Source organism: Acartia tonsa, chromosome 15 (assembly GCF_053477335.1).
Source record: "Acartia tonsa isolate MP-2025a chromosome 15, ASM5347733v1, whole genome shotgun sequence".
Taxonomy (NCBI): Eukaryota; Metazoa; Arthropoda; class Copepoda; order Calanoida; family Acartiidae; genus Acartia; species Acartia tonsa.
The window spans coordinates 13,774,425-13,795,001 of record NC_137274.1 but is presented as its reverse complement, the minus strand read 5'-3'; the positions used below and the strand labels follow the sequence as shown (position 1 = coordinate 13,795,001).

Genomic DNA, 20,577 nt, shown 5'->3' with positions numbered 1-20,577 from the left:
TTAAAGGCAAATATATTTCCTGTCCTGTAAAAATTGCAAATAATTTCAACAAACAATATTCAGCTGTAGTTCATCACAAAAGTTCCAGAGAAAGCAGAATCATCACAGATAACATCAGAAAAAACAACCTTGATAACCAACATGCTCACACTGATGACGAAACTAAAGAAGCTATAAAGAAAAGTAAAGCATCAAAAGCCATAGGTCCTGATAACATCACCAATTTACACCTTAAACACCTGGGAAATAAAGGTATTTCTTTTCTAACCAAAATATTCAACCTCTCCTTAAATTCCAGCAAAATACCAGCAATTTGGAAACAATCAATAATCTTCCCACTTTTAAAACCTGGCAAAGATACTTCTGACTCTAAATCCTACAGACCTGTTTCCATCCTCTGTCCTGCAATCAAGATACTTGAGCGCCTTGTGCTTCCAACCTTGGATCACCATCTTAAAGTTCCAACTTTTCAACATGGTTTTCGGAAAAACCACTCTACCATCACAGCTCTTCATGATTTCAACGAACATGTATGTAAAGGTTTTAATCAGAATCTACCCCCTGACAGAACTCTGCTCGTGCAACTTGACCTTTCAAAAGCATTTGATATGGTAAATCACGATAAGCTTTTGAAAGGACTTAATGATTCTGACCTTCCACCACACCTTAAAAGATGGTTAAATTGTTACCTGAGAGGTAGACAATCTAAAGTACAGTTTAGAAATAAACTATCAACATCCAGGAATGTCCGCACAGGTGTACCTCAAGGGGCAGTTACCTCCCCCCTTCTTTTTTGCTTTTACCTTGCAAATATTCCTGACCCACCAGAAGATATCTATATTATCCAATATGCCGATGACATCTCCATATACACTTCTGGCGTTGATATCCAGGCTTTAACCATCAAGATAAATGCATACCTGGATAAACTACTTGATTTTCTGGATGAAAGAGAACTCCTGGTTTCTCCAGAAAAATCTACAGTCACTCTTTTCTCACCCGATACCAAAGATTACAAAATACACCCTCAAGTCTTTCTTAGAAATAATTTAATCTCCCTTGAAAACAAGCCAAAGTTATTAGGAGTAGTATTTGACTCGCTCCATAAATTTTGTCATCACACTCAGTCTTCCATTAATAATGCTAAACCAAAGATTAATATCCTGAAATGCCTGGCTGGATCAGACTGGGGACAGGATAAAGAAACCCTAGTCAACACCTATAAATCTATTGGCAGAAGTGTCTTAGAATATGGGTGTCCCATCTGGAGCTCTATAATTAGCCCTAGTCAATGGCAAAATTTACAAACTATCCAAAATCAAGCTCTTAGGATAGCTACTGGCTGCTTAAAAATGTCCAGCATAGATCATCTCCATCAAGAAACAAAGGTTCTACCCCTACAACCCCATGCTCAGCTTATTACCAAACAATTCCTGCTCGCTTCACACTTACCTGGCCACCCTGGACAGAAACACCTGGATCGCCCCCCAGACCCAAGACAAATGAAAAAAACTGCCCTTCAATATAAAAACGAAATTAGACGCATTACTCCTATTACAAATAAACCAGAGTTAAAAAGAGGCCTTAAATCTCTGCACACAAAAACCATTGCAACTGTTAAAAGCAAATATAAGAACAACAGAGTCCTCAACTTCAAACCCCCAGAAATTAGTAAATCAGAGAACACACTAACTAGAAAGGCCCGCTGTTCTCTGTCCCAACTCAGATCTGGTTTTAGCACTAAAGTGAATGACTACAATCACCGTATCAACGAAGAAATTGACAACAAATGCCCAGCTTGTCAAGTTTCCCCTCATGATGTCCCCCACCTTTTCAACTGCAACTCCAACCGTACAGATCTGAATCCTATCGACCTTTGGAAAAAACCGAGAAAAGTAGCAAGATTTCTACAGCTAGATGGCAACCCTGAACCAGACCGATGAAATGGCTACACACACACACACGTAAATCCACAATGATGTTTCAAAAAATTACCCCTTCTGTAGACTACAATTAGTGGTTGAATCGAAACGTTTGGACGACAGTCAACTTAATGAACTACCAAATCAAAAAGTATGTGTGTTTTCCTGGGTGGTTTGTTAGTCTTTGGCTTGTCCTTCTTGGGGTTGGTTGGGTCGTGCTTCCTAGCCATATGCTCTGCCAATCTTCTAGGACCTAAGAATTCAGAAAGAGCGTGAGAAAACTCATAGGGGCGTGGGAAAATTCATAGGAGCGTGGGGAAAATTCATATGGGTGTGAAAAAATTTGTATGTTTGTGGGAAAATTTAAAGGAGCATGAGAAAATTTAGAGATTTGTGAGAAAATTCATAGTTACTAGGGTCATGCTTCCTAGCCATGTGCTCTGCTAATCTTCTAGGACCTGCAAATTCAGAAAGAGATTGTAGTTGATTGTATAGCGGTGAGGAAGATTTGAGCACTGTTAACCCCTCCCCATTAAACTATCAAAACTTTAAAAAAGGGGAGGGGAAGGGTAGTTTTTCTTTGTTTAAGGGAGGGAGGGGGTAGAGGGTTAATGCAACCATCTCAAAGTCAATGCGCAAATTGCACTTGAAATCCGAATTTAGTGATAAAATTTATTGGAGCATGGGAAAATTCTTCTATGTGCATGAGAAAATTTTGAGGAGCGTGGGAAAATTCATAGGAGCATGGGAAAAATAATATTACCTGCACAAGTCTTGCCGCAGATGTCGCAAGGTGTCGGAGTGTTGTACTTGTTTATATTACTGAAAAAATTTCCAATTTGCTCAAATTCAGAAATTTAACTGGTACCCAAAGTTTTATAAACACATGTACTCATAAGTTGAATAAAAAACTTTGGCGACAATAAAAATAAAAACTATTTTCAACCAATATTATTTTTATCACAAGGGGGAATTTTGTTAACCATCATTGGAATGTACATTTTTACAAATGTACAAATGCAAATCCTTTGTCTGGAAGTTCTAACTGTGCATAGTAATGACTTGCAAACTCCCACTCCCCGATTTTTGTCACAAGATCTTTTATTATGAGGCGGTTTTGTCAAAGATTTGTTGCAAATATATTTGCATCATTGCAAAAATGTACAACCAGCTCCACGTATAGTGAAGCGCACATTGGTATTCAAGGCTTTGCTTTAAGGCAGTCAATATGTAGTTATCATGTATTAAACATCATGCAATAAGTTAAGTAAATAAATGTATAATAATGAGTTATCTTTTTATATATAGTAAAATGTATTTTGGTTAAGCAAAGTGTGCAATAGCTTAAACAGATTTAGATAGCTCTGTCTTATTCTAGATGTTTGACAGGTCTCTCTTTTTGATGCCAAATTGGCTAGGATTGTGTTAGGTTAAGGTGTCTATGGAAAAGTCTTTACATGCACCATAAAAAAATTCATAACATTATGGGGTCTATCTACAAGATTTCAAGTATCTACTTAGGACGGTTTGTTCTTTTTTAATCCTCATGTATGTATAGAAAAATTCTCTTCAAGGGCTAGGTCTCAAGCTGAAGTACTCTGGAGAGTTGATTAGATTCAAAATTCAATAGTTTTCTCATAAATTGGCTTTTTAAAAATTATTTTTAGACTAAAACTGTAAGATTAAAACCTATGGGGAAAAAAATAAAGCGATTGGTTTTTTAAAAACCCTTTAGTATTGTTGGTGTTGACTATAGTGTTCTCATTTTAAAGTAGGTATGTTATTGGTAGGGTTGGCAATCCGTCCAATTTTTGGACCGGATTCGGATTCTCACAAAAATCCGCCCAAAAATGAACGGATTAATCCGTGGATTCCGGATTCTTATTTTTTTGACGGATTTAAGGATTCTAGCAATATTTTAAAAGGCCTTTTTAAAATAAATTGAAGGATTAAATTTACCGGGTACTGTGAATAATCTAAAGCTGCGTGTTTTTATATTTTCACAGTAGCTTTTCAATTTCTAGACCCTAAAGCGGCCAAAATGAATTAAATATATATTTGGACAAAAAAAACTCAAGACGTACTAACTTTAACCTGACAATTAACAATTCGAATCCGCTATTAAAATAACGAATTCCGAAATCCAAAATTGCTCCAAAATTTGCAGGATTCCGGATTGCCAACCCTAGTTATTGGCCCTAAAAATGTCTTACTTTAATTGAGCAACTTTCCTGTAACGTTTGGCCCGCCGCTGTTTGATGGGCAGACCGTCAGCGTCGAGTTCAGGCTCTTTCTTCACCCGCTGTTTCGTCTCCTTGGCTCGCGGTTTACGCATCTTCTTAGGCTCTTTCACTATAAACAAGAAGAACAATTATTTAAAGTAGTAAGAGTGTTTTGACTTTAGCTCAAGATTTTGGATTTAGGCAATTAAATTCTTTTATCTAAGTTTAAGACAATTTTTCTACTTTCCTTACTCCTCAAAGTTGTCCCCAAAGTTGTTAAGCCAACGAATAAGAAAACGTTATTATAGGACTTTGGGGACTAGTGTAATAAACAGCTCATTGACCTCCCTATCTCTCTGCTAAAAAAAAAAACTTAAGGGAAATTAACCTTTCACAGTTTCAAAAATCAGCTGAAAGTCAAATATAGCATTCCATTTTTTCAGTAAAAATTGATAATGTCCCCTCCTTCCCTGGGACAAATGGACAAATTTAGTTATATACAGAGAGAGAGAGAGGGGACAATGCGGTGTTTATTACACTAGTCCCCAAAGTTTTATAATAACGTTTTCTTATTCGTTAGCATAGCAACTTTGGAGACTTTTAATGCATTTTTTGACTGGTTGGTTTAATAGTGTTACTGTCCAATCATTTCAACCCCTAATTGTAATCAAAAGAAGTTTTAATTTTGTTTATCATAAAAAAATGGGGATTTACAGGATATATTAATCGTTCATTGTCTTATCCCCGGTCATATCACAATCTATTTTACATTAAAGTGGTAGTTGCACGAAATGCATTTAAACTTAATTTAGAGAACCGCATATTTTTTCCTGGTTAATTGGTAAAACTACAAAAGAGGACGACATCATACATGCCTACGAGGACTCTTCACTACCAAGCATAGTCGTTAATGATAATAAGTTAATTATGTTGCTTAAATTAAATATATTCTCATGTTATGTTCATGTAAATAAGATTCTAAATGATTATTAATTTGGCTTTTGTTTATTGCAGATTACTGGGGTTTTTAAATATTTATATGTGGATATCAAAATTAGTAAATCCTGTTATGTGTTTTAGATTAATGTGAACATGTCATTTTATGTGCTGGTGTTTAGTGCTTCCTAGGGTTGGGCCAGATATCCGGTGTGGCCGGATATCCGGCCGGACATCCGGCCATTTTTAATATCCGGATATTGAAACTATCCGGCCGGATATCCGGCTCTATAATTTTTTATACTTTACACCAAAAATCTCTGCTTTTTAAAATCTTAAATGGCTATAATTTTCTTATTATTGAAGCTAGAAGAACATTTTTTCTGAATAAGTTTAACTTTATGTAAATTTATTTAAGATTTCTGAAGAAATTTTTTTTACTACTTTAATATCTGGTAATTTTGCCGGTTATCCGGCCGGATATCCGGTAATTTGTCGGATAACCGGATATTAGCAAGATATCCGGCGTTGGCCGGATATCCGGCCGGATACCGGATATCCGGCATTTGAAATCAGCCGGATATCCGGTATCCGGCCAAAAAAGTATCCGGCCCAACCCTAGTGCTTCCTTAGGTAAATTTTACAATTTTAGCATGAATGAACAATATGTAAAGATCTACGGTGCACATAAAGATATATGGAGAAAACACCTTAATTGGTTAGTAATTAAAATTTAGTGTCCAAACATTTCAACCATTATTTGTGTTTCATCATTGGGAATGTACATTAATTTCAAAACTTTTCGTGAATATTCATCAAACTTACGTGGCTTGAAATCCATATCTTCATCTCCATCATCAGCTCCCTCCATGTAGTTAGGATCATAATCTTCATCCTCGTAATCGTCATCATAGTCGCCATAGTCCTCCCCATTCTCAGCTTGCTCTGACATTGCAGTGCGCCATTTTAATTTTGAAAATTTCTGTTTTTTTCGACGATTTAACCGATTAAAACTTAAGATTTTTTTCCAGTATGGCTTCGAAACCGATTGATATCCACTGGATTAGAACCGGTTCAATTCTCAGCCATACTGAAAAATTAGGTATATCATCGTAATGCAGACAATTTTCCACGAATTTTAAAATAAAATTCATAAGATTGATACCAATTTAGTTCGCCTGGTCCTTCGGCACCTCGGAGTTAAAAAAAAACTGGTTTTAATCTTATAATTGTACATTCTATATCCGCGGAAAGCTGTTTATAATACGTTGCGAGAAATAACTATTATCATCTATTGACTTATCCCTTAAGAACCCTGCTAATAACAGCGGAGCTGCGTTGCTAAAATTATTATTAGAATAGCGTTCCTTGATCCAGAAGTGACATGAGCATCTCAGCTGGGATGTTCATCATTCCATTGATGTTGAGATTATCCAGCTGACCGGCACCTTCGTCATACTAGAGATTATAACAATAATACTCATTTTTCTCGTATTCATTCAAATCCGGTTGATAGGAACCGGTTCTCATCCATACGAAAAAACTATGTCTAGCATTGTATTATATCCAGCTTTCTACGAATGTAAAAATGTACAATCATAAGATTTAAACCATTTTTTTTAGCCGGTGCCTTCGGCACCTCGGGTCTAAAAAACTAGTTTTAATCTTATAAATGTACATTCTATATCCGCGGAAAGCCGTTTATAATACGATGCGAGAAATAACTATTATACCCCTCAACTTAATTAAAATGTTTGGGTATAGTCCCTTTCGTGGCATCGCCTCTTAAGGGCCGTTACGTCGTATTTTCACAGTAGCTTTTCCATAATTTCTAGCCCCTGCGGGGGGGCTCTAACCCTGCGGTGCGATCACGTAAACCCAACTTAACCCAATCTAATCTAAAATAACCTATAAAAACTAATGTGAAAATACGACTAAACGCCCCTTAAGCCTCTTCAACTTCAACGAAAAAGACTATACCCTATACTATAAAGACTATACATATATATGTTTTTCTATACGATTTTGCGTTAAGTAAGAGGCGTACCTAAATACAATCTTCCATAAACAAAAAAATACTAAAAAGCGAAACTATTAATTTCTATAATTAGGGTCGGTCTGTCCGTCCGGCTGTATTTGTTCATTTTAACAGGTTAAAATTGTCCTATCAATTTCAAACATTGCATGATGATTCCTTTCAGAGGTTCGCTCTTATGGATGTTGTCATCCTTGTTTCGGCGAACCTCATATTTTAAAGTTTTCAGGGGTGTATATTTTACATGGGATCCCCTGCTCAGGGGGGGAAAAAAATAAAAAATAAGTGGTTGGAGGGGGAAAAAATGTAAAAATTAAGAAAACTGAAAACATTTTTTCCATTTCCCCCTCTCCTTGGTGAAAAAAATTTTTAAAAATGTGTGGTAGGAGGGATAAAATAAATAAAATATAGAGTTCTTTAAATATTTTTCCATTTTCCCCCTACTTGGTGAGAAAAAATTAGGGGGGGAAGAAAAAAAAAATTTTTGTAGCAGGGGAAAAAAATAAATCTTGTGCAGAATATACACCCCTGAAAGTTTTTTTTGGTAACTAAATTGTTCTCTTTTTGCAGAGAGGTGGGACAATGGGCTGTTTATTACACTAGTCCCAAAAGTCCTATAATAACTTATTTGTTGCCTTAACGGCGTTATCCTCTTAGAAAATTTTGTACCCCCCCCCCCCCCCCCCCCCGACTACCGACGAACAACTATTTTAGGTTAGGTTAGGTTTTAGGCTAGGGAGCCGAGCGCTGCGGCCAGAGTTCATAGTTCGCTAACGGGGGGGGGGGGGTACTCAAACTTTCAATATTGAAAAAAAAATTTCTAAGAGGATAATACCGCCTTAACAATCTTGGGGAGTTTTACTGAATTTGGATTGGTTGGTTAATTAAGTTGCGTGTTAAACGTTTCAACCACTAGTTTTAATCTACAGACGGGTTAATTTTGTTGATTTTAGGAATGTACATCAATTTATCAGCCATTGTCTTATCCTATTAGATCCTTATAATTATTTATAGCTCCGTATCATAGACAGGTTTCCGCGGATATGATGCGGATAGCATTACTAAGAACCGGTTCTTATCCGGTGGTTAACAATCGGTTTGATGTATTACCTGTTCAGGTTCAGCCTTGACAACTTCCTCCAGTTTTGTCTGCACCTTCAAATTTGAATGGATGTATAAAATATGGATAGGTATTGTGATAGGGAAACTTTTGTCGTCAATTTGGCCGGATACCGGATATCCGACTGTTTTCAAATGCCGGATATCCGGCCAACGCCAGATATACGGAAAAATTACCGGATAACCGGATATTAAAGTAAGAAACAGAAGTTTATCCATAAAAATTATCGACTGTTTTAAAGGCTGCGGCGGCTGGCAGCTGCCAAAAGATATATATTAAGATTTAGGTACCTAGAATATATGATTTTCATATAATCAAACATTTTCTGACAAAATTGTTCTTCTAGCTTCAAAAATAAGAAAATTACAACCATTTGAAAATTAAAAAGTAGGTATTTTTGTTGTATAGCATAAGAGACTTTAATGCCGGATATCCGGCCGGATAGTTTCAATATCCGGTAAACGGCCGAATATCTAAAATGGCCGGATATCCGACCCAACCCTAGCCTCCCCTAGCTCTCCATGGTTAGAGTAGGGTATAAGGGACATGAAGGAGGGGGGATTGTTATATTAGCCAGCTAAGAAAATCATTTTGTCAGGGAATGCGTGCATCTGAATCTTAACTTCCGAGAGAACCAGAGCTGGATCTTAAAAACATTTCAATGGTGCGCAAAATCGGGGTGCGCCGAATTTCAGCCAATCCCAGCGCGGCATTTCGTAAAATGCTATGCTCTCATTGGTGGAAAGTTGGCTCACCTCGATTTGGCGCACCATTGAAATGATTTAGAGATCCAGCTCAGGGCTACATAAATGCATCAGGGTATGCGAAAAACTTTATCCACGTATTAATATATCCTTTGCACCTTGTGACACTTGCAGTTCTTACATTTACCAGTCTCGTCTGATAAATTCTCCTTCGAAATAAACTGGAATATTTCATCTGAGACAAAAATACTCTTATTTTATGATTTCTATTTTACTATTCGTGGAAAATAATCTGGTATATGATGCTTTACATGATTTTTCAGTAAGACGTGTAGAAATACTCTTATTCTATTATTTTTATTTAAATATTCGTGAAAATAATCTGTAATACGATGCTATACATGATTTTTCAGTATGGTTGAGAAAACAAGTTCTAATCCAGCGGATATTAATCGGTTTCGAAGCCATACTGGAAAATGTTTACTTTTCAATCTATCTAAGGTAGGTATGATCAGCTGTTTATGAAAAAATAGATGGGGTTAGTCAAGTTTTTTTTGCGATTTATCTTGAGAGCGACCAGCGAGATCCTTCGTTACAAACAAGACAGTTATCCTGTTACTTTATTAAGGACTAGCGGCTACGCCCCTAGAAGCCTCTAGGGGCAATGGTAGGTGGGGGGAAAAGTCAACCTCATCCAATTTTAAATTCAATAAAAATATTTTTTTAGGGGAGAGGGGTGAAGACACCCTCTCTAAAAATAGTTTAAAACCTTCCCAAGACCTATAAGAAGCTTCACTGTAAAGGTGAACAATATCGGTTCAGCAGTTATCGAGATCTTTCGGGACAGACAAAAAACGCTTACTACTTTATATAATAGGAGGATAAAATTAATAATTAAAAATCTGTGGGAATATTCAAAAAAAAATTCGTATTTTATGGCGAATTCTCTTTGCAAAGTGGTGGTACTTTGGTACACCTTTGGTACACACAAAAAAGCTTACTACTTTAATCTACAGAAGTGGCAATTCGGCGTATAATATTTAGCGGTTCAGCAGTTAGTACAAACCAAAAATCAGAATTGATAATTTTGTGTATCATCATTGGGGATAAACATTAATTTATCGGCCAATGTCTTTTCCCTTAAGATCCCTTATAAAATAGGATATATAAAATTCATAATTAAGAGTTTTCCTTTGAGTTCTATGAGGCAGCTGCCCTTATTAATTCTATCATTATATGCGGGCTTCAGTTTCTGAGACAGCTGAGGTTGAATTTTGTCCAGGCATAACACAATTAAAACTTCTTCAAACGTTGGAGATAGTATCTCGTCCTAGGATAGATAGATAGTTATATAGTAAGATAGTAAGATAGATAGATAGATAGTTAGATAGATAGATAGATAGTTAGATAGATAGATAGATAGTTAGATAGATAGATAGATAGATATATGCGGGCTTCAGTTTCTGAGACAGATAAGGTTGAATTTTGTCCAATTATAACACAATTAAAACTTCTTCAAACGTTGGGGATAGTATCTCGTCCTAGGATAGATAGATAGTTAGTTAGATAGATAGATAGGTATATAGATAGATAGATATATAGTTAGATAGATAGATAGATAGATATATGCGGGCTTCAGTTTCTGAGACAGATGAGGTTGAATTTTGTCCAGGCATAACACAATTAAAACTTCTTCAAATGTTGGAGATAATATCTCGTCCTAGGATAGATAGATAGTTAGATAGAAAGATAGTAAGATAGTAAGATAGTAAGATAGATAGATAGATAGATAGATAGATAGTTAGATAGATAGATAGATAGATAGATAGATAGATAGATAGATAGATAGATAGATAGATAGATAGATAGATAGATAGATAGATAGATAGATAGATAGATAGATAGATAGATAGATAGATAGATAGATAGATAGATAGATAGATAGATAGATAGATAGATAGATAGATAGATAGATAGATAGATAGTTAGATAGATAGATAGATAGATAGATATATGCGGGCTTCAGTTTCTGAGACAGATGAGGTTGAATTTTGTCCAATTATAACACAATTAAAACTTCTTCAAACGTTGGAGATAATATCTCGTCCTAGGATAGATAGATAGTTAGATAGATAGATAGATAGGTATATAGATAGATAATTAAATAGATAGGTATATAGATAGATAATTAAATAGATAGAAATTATATATCGTTAGATAATTAGATAGATAGATACCTATATTAATTCGGGTTGGCAATCCGTATCCGAATCCAAAGTCCAAAATCTGGAATCCGCCCAATTTTTAGCCAATTTTGGAATCCAAATCCGGAATCCGTTTTTTAATTGGTTGGCTAAAATTAGCATCTTGAGTTTTTTCTTTCAACTCCGCCTTTTTGAAGGCAAAGATTATCATCATTATATCTATCTTTTTAAATCTGGTTCGATTTTTGGAAGTGAATTATAGAATACACCAAGAATATCAATTTTTAGGACATATGTAGAACTTAACTTTTTTAATTTTCAAAAAAAAAAGCCTTTTAAAATATTGCTAGAATCCGGAATCCAAATCCGGAATCCGCCAAAAATAAGAATCCGGAATCCGCGAGAATCCGCCTTTTTTGGACGGATTCTTGTAAGAATCCGAATCCGTATCCGGTCCAAAAAATTTACGGATTGCCATCCCTAATATTAATGTGAAGATATTTAGAGATAGATAAATATACATTAGGGTGGGTCGATTTTAGACATTTTTTTTCTGAGGCCAAAGCGGGTATCTGCACTTAATTTATATAGATATAATACACCTCTGGATGATTTAAAATTTATCCTAAGTCTTAAAACCGCTGACGACCAGACATTCAATTGTATAGCTATTTGTAAATGGGAGTCAAAAATTTATTGAATCAGAACTATGGCTTCATGGTGCTCCCTGGAAATGCCTTGAGGAGCTGAGTCAGGAACTTTTGTCCGTTTCAAAAAATCTCGTTCCTAGCCTTAGAAATCACTAAAAAACTAAATTTTTTAAGGTTTATTGAGAATTGTCCAATTTGTAGAGGTTTTTTAGATTTTCTCAGGCTAGGAACGAGATTTTTTGAAACGGACAAAAGTTCCTGATTCAGCTCCTCAAGGCCTTTCCAGGGAGCACCATGAAGCCATAGTTCTGATTCAAATTTTTTTGAATGTCGTCTTTGCATACTAATAAGTAATGAATTATATTTTTAAGTGGTCGTGTTCTAAAACTCAATTTTTTAAAATTCTTTTTCAGTCAGAAATGTTTTTTAGGTTAATTTTATCTGTTGCATATCCCCGCTTTGTCTAATTCCGATATGAACCCACCCTAATATACATATGTTAAGATACCTAGAGATAGAAGGATATATGTTAAGATACCTATATATAGATAGATAATTGATAAGATACCTAGAGATAGATAGATATATGATAAGATATCGAGAGATAGTTAGATATATGTTAAGATACCTAAAAGGAAGATAGACATTTGTTAATATCTATTAATCTATCTATCATCAATCTACCCATCTATCTATCAATCTATCCATCCGTCTATCAATCTACCCATCTATCTATCAATCTATCCATATGTCTATTAATCTACCTATTCATTATTTCATCAATCTATCCATCAATTTTTCCATTCATCTAACAATTTTATCATATATCTATCTATAAAACCTAATCAAACAATCTATCTATCAGTAAATCTATAATTCCATCCTTTAATAAAACAATCTATCAAGCTATCTATTAATCTATTTGTTCAACTATCAATCTATCCATTCATCTTTTAATCTATCCATTTATTTATTAATCTATCTATTTATCAATCTATCATTCTAAACATCTATCAATCAATCATCTATCAATCTATCTATTTATCAGTCTATCTATTTATCAATCTATCTATCAATCAATGAATTTGAATCAATCCACCTGAATCAACTCATCATCGCCAATTTTATGTCCCCTTTTCCTGAGATTATTGAGAACAATATTCTTGATCTTGTCATAATATGCCGCCACCCCCTGGGAGGGATCATACTTGGCGTCTGTCAGATCTATACACAGTCAGGGTGTTATGGATACACAATACATTTTCGACCTACCTTCATTAAATGACCTTTATCTCCATGTTTCTATCGAATGACAGAAAAAACGTAAAAGTAAAGTTGCTCGTTATTACCTTGGCTACAATAAAGTATAAAATGATTTTTTTGTGAAATGAATTTTAAGGGTACTTTTTAGGTCTCAAAGTCGGACGAAAAAACTTTTGTGTTCTGGATACACAAAGCATTTTATTATGGGTGAAAAAGTACCCAAAATTAAAAAAGTACCCAAAGTTGAAAAAGTACCCAAGGTTGAAAAAGTACCCAAAGTTGAAAAAGTACCCAAGGTTAAAAAAGTACCCAAAGTTGAAAAAGTACCCAAGGTTGAAAAAGTACGCAAAGATGAAAAAGTAGGTACCCAAAGTTGAAAAAGTACTAGATAAACGGCCCAACCAATAAATGCGAGGGGATATTGCATCCTAAATTGACGACAATTTTTCTCCTGTCATAATATCCACGTATATTCAACAACCAGAACCATAAAAATAAATGTTAGGAAGAAAGGGGACATGGAACCGTAAATTACACTGGTACCCAAAGTTTTATAAATGTTAGAAAGGGAGGGGACATGGAACTGTTAATTACACTGGTAACCAAAGTTTTATAAGGGGGGGGGCACATCTGACACTTTTGCGTAAACAGGGATTATAGGCTTTGTCTTAGGAGTTATAGGATAGGTTATTTGGGGAAAAAGTTTAGTTTTTGGGTGTATTTTCCTTATATTTAAAAAAAATTTTGATAGGTCTCCAGGTTCAGGTGCTGCAGGCTGGAAGGTCACTTCTGGACAGGTATAAATAAAAAAAAAATTTAGTTTGAAGAGTTAGAGATCAACTTATTAAACAAAATATGCATCTTTTGGGATGTTATGAGCATATATAAAGAAAAAATAAAAATCAGCCTCCAGGTTCAGGTCCTGCAGGCCTCCAGGTGAATTCTGGACAGGTAAAAACTGAAAATTTTAAATTTTATAGTTAGAACAAAACTTATTTTACAAAAGTTGCTACTTTATGGATGGTATGAACTAATTTGAAGAAAAATTTGATATCGGGCTCCAAGTACAGGTACTGCAGGCCTCCAGGTAAATTCTGGACAGGTAAAAACTGAAATTTTTTACTTTTGAAGTTAGAACAAAACTTATTTAACAAAAGTTGCTACTTTATGGATGGTATTAACATATTTGAAGAAAAATTTAAAATCGGGCTCCAGGATCAGGTACTGCAGGCTTCCAGGTAAATTCTGGACAGGTAAAAATTGAAAAATTTTAATTTTATAGTTAGAACAAAACTTATTTTACAAAAGTTGCTACTTTATGTATGATATGAACTAATTTGAAATCGTGCTCCAGGTTCAGGTACTGCAGGCCTCCAGGTAAATTCTGGACAGGTAAAAACTGAAATTTTTTACTATTGAAGTTAGAACAAAACTTATTGAACAAAAGTTGCTACTTTATGGATGGTATTAACATATTTGAAGATAAATTTGAAATCGGGCTCCAGGATCAGGTACTGCAGGCCCCCAGGTGGATCCTGGACAGGTAAAAACTAAAAAATTTTACTTTTTAAGTTAGAGCATAACTTCTTTAGCAAAAGTTGCTACTTTATGGATAATATTAACTCATTTAAAGAAAATCTGAAATTGGGCTCCAGGATCAGGTACTGCAGGCCTCCAGGTGGATCCTGGATAGGTAAAAACTAAAAATTTTCACTTTTAAAGTTAGAGCATAACTTATTTAACAAAAGTGGTTACTTTTTGGATAGTATTGACCAATTTGAAGATAAATTTGAAATCGGGCTCCAGGATCAGGTACTGCAGGCCTCCAGGTGGATCCTGGACAGGTAAAAACTAAAAATTTTTACTTTGATAGTTGGAACAAAACTTATTTAGCAAAAGTTGCTACTTTATGGATAGTATTAACTCATTTGAAGATAAATTTGAAATCGGGCTCCAGGTTCAGGTACTGCAGGCCTCCAGGTGGATCCTGGACAGGTAAAAACTAAAAAATTTTACTTTTTAAGTTAGAGCATAACTTCTTTAGCAAAAGTTGCTACCTTATGGATAGTATAAACTCATTTAAAGAAAATCTGAAATCGGGCTCCAGGATCAGGTACTGCAGGCCTCCAGGTGGATCCTGGATAGGTAAAAACTAAAAATTTTCACTTTTAAAGTTAGAGCATAACTTATTTAACAATAGTTGTTAATCTTTGGATAGTATTGACCAATTTGAAGATAAATTTGAAATTTGGCTCCAGGATCAGGTACTGCAGGTCTCCAGGGGAATTCTGGACATGTAAAAATTAAAATATTTAACTAAAGAGTTAGAACTATATCTATTTAACTAATACAAAGAAAAATTTGAAATTGGGCTCAAGGTTCAAGTTAAATCCAACCATTTTGTTACATTTTGAATTATATCTGCAAAAAAAAATATTAAGCATTGACTAGAATATATATAAAAAAAACGTACTGTCAACAGGTCAGTCACTAAAGGAAGCCTGCAGGAAATACACTGCTCTAACTGCGGCAAAAATCCAACCAAAATCCAACACAATACCCTCAATTTGATACAAAAAAGTTATTGAAGCTGCAGGCTTCAAATTTGGGGTATTAAGCCTTATTGTGGCAGTCTTTCAGCAATAAGAGCGGCATATTTCCTGCAGGCTTTCTTCAACTATCAAGTATAAAAAAAGGGATATGAAAACTTTCTGACAAAATTAACTTAAAAGTAACAAACAAACCAAACAAATTTTGTTAAAATAGACAATTAGAACTAAGATACAAGTTAGACATCATCTATTCATTGTCAGATTGAATTGCCAATAAAACCACATGTTTCTGCACAAACTTCCTTTAGTGACTGACCTGTTGACAGTACGTTTTTTTAAAAATATATTCTAGTCAATGCTTAATATTTTTTTTGCAGATATAATTCAAAATGTAACAATGGTTGGATTTAACTTGAACCTTGAGCCCGATTTCAAATTTTTCTTTGTATTAGTTAAATAGATATAGTTCTAACTCTTTAGTTAGATATTTTAATTTTTACATGTCCAGAATTCCCCTGGAGACCTGCAGTACCTGATCCTGGAGCTCAATTTCAAATTTATCTTCAAATTGGTCAATACTATCCAAAAAGTAACAACTTTAGTTAAATAAGTTATGCTCTAACTTTAAAAGTGAAAATTTTTAGTTTATACCTATCCAGGATCCACCTGGAGGCCTGCAGTACCTGAAGCTGGAGCCCGATTTCAGATTTTCTTTAAATGAGTTATTACTATCCATAAAGTAGCAACTTTTGCTAAATAAGTTATGCTCTAACTTAAAAAGTAAAAATTTTTAGTTTTTACCTGTCCAGGATCCACCTGGAGGCCTGCAGTACCTGAACCTGGAGCCCGATTTCAAATTTATCTTCAAATGAGTTAATACTATCCATAAAGTAGCAACTTTTGCTAAATAAGTTTTGTTCAAACTATAAAAGTAAAAATTTTTAGTTTTTACCTGTCCAGGATCCACCTGGAGGCCTGCAGTACCTGATCCTAGAGCCCGATTTCAAATTTTTCTTCAAATATGTTAATACCATCCATAAAGTAGCAACTTTTGTTCAATAAGTTTTGTTCTAACTTCAATAGTAAAAAATTTCAGTTTTCACCTGTCCTGAATTTACCTGGAGGCCTGCAGTACCTGTACCTGGAGCCCGATTTAAAATTTTTCTTCATATTGGTTCATACAATCAAAAAAGTAGCAACTTTTGTTCAATAAGTTTTGTTCTAACTTCAATAGTAAAAATTTCAGTTTTTACCTGTCCAGAATTTACCTGGAGGCCTGCAGTACCTGTACCTGGAGCCCGATTTCAAATTTTTCTTCAAATTGGTTAATACCATCCATAAAGAAACAACTTTTGTTCAATAAGTTTTGTTCTAACTTCAATAGTAAAAAATTTCAGTTTTTACCTGTCCAGAATTTACCTGGAGGCCTGCAGTACCTGTACCTGGAGCCCGATTTCAAATTTTTCTTCAAATTGGTTAATACTATCCAAAAAGTAGCAACTTTTGTTAAATAAGTTATGCTCTAGCTTTTAAAGTGAAAATTTTTAGTTTTTACCTGTCCAGGATCCACCTGGAGGCCTGCAGTAACTGTACCTGGAGCCAGATTTCAAATTTTTCTTCAAATTATTTCATACCATCCATAAAGTAGCAACTTTTGTAAAATAAGTTTTGTTCTAACTATAAAATTTAAAATTTTCAGTTTTTACCTGTCCAAAATTCACCTGGAGGCCTGCAGGACCTGAACCTGGAGGCTGATTTTTATTTTTTCTTCATATATGCTCATAACATCCCAAAAGATGCATATTTGGTTTAATAAGTTGATCTCTAACTCTTCAAACAAATTTTTTTTTCATTTATACCTGTCCAGAAGTGACCTTCCAGCCTGCAGCACCTGAACCTGGAGACCTATCAAAAATTTTTTTAAATATAAGGAAAATACACCCAAAAACTAAACTTTTTCCCCAAATAACCTATCCTATAACTCCTAAGACAAAGCCTATAATCCCTGTTTACGCAAAAGTGTCAGATGTGCCCCCCCCCTTATTATCATTGGAGGTAACATAAGACTGTAAATTACACTGGTACCCAAAGTTTTATAATTATTAGGAAGGTATAAACATGGAATCGTAAATTACACTGGTACCCAAAATTTTATAGGTATAAACATGGAACCGTAAATTACACTGGTACCCAAAGTTTTAAAGATTATCAGGAATGTAAAAGACATTGGACTGTAAATTACACTAGTACCCAAAGTTTTATAAATTGATATCTTCAAAACCTAATCATGTATCCATAAGAACCTAGTATATTCGTCATATCAGGCATGCCATGGCCGCCCAACAGCTGGTTGTCTGTCTGCATGGCTTCAGCCAGCACTGGGATACTTTTCTGTTCTATCATCTCATGGGCCTCCTCCTGCTGTAGGTAAGAGCACAAATTATCAGGGTGTTTAAGAGATAAAATAGCCAAAATCCAGTGTTTATTACACTAGTCCCAAAAGTTTTGTAATAACGTTTTCTTAAAAAATTTTGGGGACTTTAAAGAATTTTGTTTGGTTGATTCATTAAGTTAAGTGTTCAAACTTTTTATCCACATATTTTAATCTACAAAAGGAATGTTTTTGTGTATCATAATTAGGGATGTACATCAATATATCGGCCATTGTCTTATCCCTTTAGATCCCAGTTTATAGGAGCTGGGTAAATCCCATTTCCCCCATAGCGTTACGGATCTACGGACAGACAAAGCGAATTATCGAGTAGCTTCGTTACTAATCAAATTTCTATAGATTTGGGTTGCAAAGTTTGAAACAAACCAATAATGATTTGATAAGGGTATCAAAAGTTTTCTCGCCAACGAATGACTTAATCCCAAAACCTTTCATATAGGTTAATGTAGGACACATGCCATATCGGGGAATTATTTGAGATTAAAGTTCCTCCTGCTGACCTTTATTTATTCTCAGGGAGGGAGTGGACATTGGGCTGTTTATTACACTAGTCCCCAAAGTTTTATAATAACGTTTTCTTATTCGTTGGCTTGACAACCTTGGGGACTTTTATGGAAGGGAAGGGACATTGGATAGGTAGTTAACTGCTGCATTGGTACCCAAAGTTTTATAAAACAGGGTGGGGTGGCTGATCTTTTATTGGTGCTTGCCTGATGCATCTGCTGTTGCTGTTGGTCATGAAGTTGTTGTTGTTGTTGCTGCACCACATCAACATTCTTCATCAGCTCGATGTTGTATTTAGTCTCCTCCATCTCCATTCCCTCCATCCTGTGGCTATCTGCAAGATAGATAGATATAAATAGATAGGTAGGTAGATAAATATAAATATAGATAGATAGATAAATAGATACAGAAAGATAGGTAGATGGGTGATTAGATAGATAGATAGTCGACTGATTTTTCAGGGATTTAATAGGTTCTTCATATGTATTTTCTTATATCCTTCGGTTCTCAGCTATACTAAAATCTCGTGTATATCATCGAATTACAGACAATTTTTCACTAATATTAAAATAAAAATCATAAGAATAATACCAGCTTTATTAATCCGCACCTTCGGCCCCTTGGGTCCAACAAAACTGGTTTTTAATCTTGTAATATTTTAATTTATTTTCCGCTGAAAGCTGTCTATAACATGATACGAAAAATAACTATTTTAGTCTAAATTAAAGGTTCGGGCCATGCAATGGCCTCGAAAATGACATTACTTCCAATTAAGGCCTCAAGCCAAAGTTCATGGATTGAAACCAGTGGCGTCAACAGGGTTTTAACAGGAGGGTGTGAAGTCCAGGTGGGGTACAAATAGGGTGAGGCATGTCTTTGTAGCATCTTTGAGCACGCTTTTAATTGAAACATAAACTTAGACCATTTCAAAATTCAAATTTTATTTCTTTCCCCCCAATGTATACCTATAGAAAATACAGCACTTTCTTAATTTTAAGAACATGAAAAAAATACACCCCTGTCATACTGATAAGATAGATATAGAAAATGTTACCTACTTTAAAGTAAGTAGATAGATAGATAGATAGATAGATAAATGTTTTTATATAATTTATTTCGAGTTAAACATGAAACAAACTATGAATTTATGTATTTTTAAATGTTTATAATAGATAAATTACGAATTACGGAATATAAATCATGTACATTTGAAGTATGAGATATTATTTTTTTGTTTTAATAGAAACTCAAGAAAAATAGATAGATAAATAGATAGATAATAGATAAATAGGTAGATAGGTGGGTGGGTAGGTAGATAGATGACGTAAAATGTTACCTACCTTAAATAATACTGTTGAACAATTTCTGTATCTTGTGTCCGCTTCCACCAAGATTATAGCATAATAAAACTCTGAAAAAAACAAGGATGACAACATCCATAAGTAGTGAAGCTCAAAAATCATGAATGGACAAATGAACTATAGAGTAGTGTCATTAAAGATAAACATAAATATATCAAGAAACCTTATAAAGTTAATAACGTGATAAGTTCAAACCTAGGAATCAATCTAGCACACTGCCTAATTAAGGGGGGGGGGGAAGTTCTGACACTTTTGCGTAAACAGTGATTATAGGCCTTGTCTTTGGACTGAGAGGATAGGTTATTAGGGATAAAATCATTCTTATATGATGAATTTCCCCCAGATTTAAGATTTTTTTGGATAGGCCTCCAGGTTCCGGAGCTCCAGGCCTCCAGGTGGTCTCTGTACAGGTAAAAATTAAAAATAAGATTTTTTTTTGAAGAGTTAGAAGTTAACTTATAAAACATAATATACTTCTTTTTGATTGTTATTCACATATTTGAAGAAAAAACATACAAATTTTGTCTCATAAGCTGACATCTAACTCTTAAGAATTTTTTTTTTCTTCATTTTTACCTGTAGAGAGACAACCTGGAGGCCTGGAGCTCCGGAACCTGGAGGCCTATCCAAAAAATCCTAAATCTGGGGGAAA

At 34.7% G+C, this 20,577-nt stretch overlaps 1 protein-coding gene across 5 annotated transcripts in view; it reads right to left on the bottom strand.

The window, feature by feature from the left end:
- Nucleotides 1–20,046, bottom strand: part of LOC145307440 (uncharacterized) — a 39,145-nt gene extending 19,099 nt beyond the window's left edge. For 3 of the 5 annotated variants that reach the window (XR_013875468.1, XM_080149882.1, XM_080149883.1), the window contains exons 1-13: nt 19,905–20,046; nt 18,771–18,898; nt 17,912–18,029; nt 12,893–13,017; nt 10,133–10,269; nt 9,098–9,176; nt 8,226–8,270; nt 6,450–6,538; nt 5,906–6,027; nt 4,157–4,274; nt 2,686–2,747; nt 2,336–2,380; nt 2,090–2,175 (exon numbers count right to left, since the gene is read on the bottom strand). Coding sequence is in view for 4 of the 5 variants with exons in the window: in XM_080149882.1 (XP_080006008.1) it covers nt 2,090–2,175; nt 2,336–2,380; nt 2,686–2,747; nt 4,157–4,274; nt 5,906–6,027; nt 6,450–6,538; nt 8,226–8,270; nt 9,098–9,176; nt 10,133–10,269; nt 12,893–13,017; nt 17,912–18,029; nt 18,771–18,887 (1,143 nt within the window). In the remaining variant the exon portion in view is untranslated. The remainder of the gene's footprint in view (nt 1–2,089; nt 2,176–2,335; nt 2,381–2,685; nt 2,748–4,156; nt 4,275–5,905; nt 6,028–6,449; nt 6,539–8,225; nt 8,271–9,097; nt 9,177–10,132; nt 10,270–12,892; nt 13,018–17,911; nt 18,030–18,770; nt 18,899–19,904) is intronic. The other 2 variants (XM_080149884.1, XM_080149885.1) reach the window with 2 other exon arrangements.
- Between the last annotated feature and the right edge of the window lie 531 nt (nt 20,047–20,577).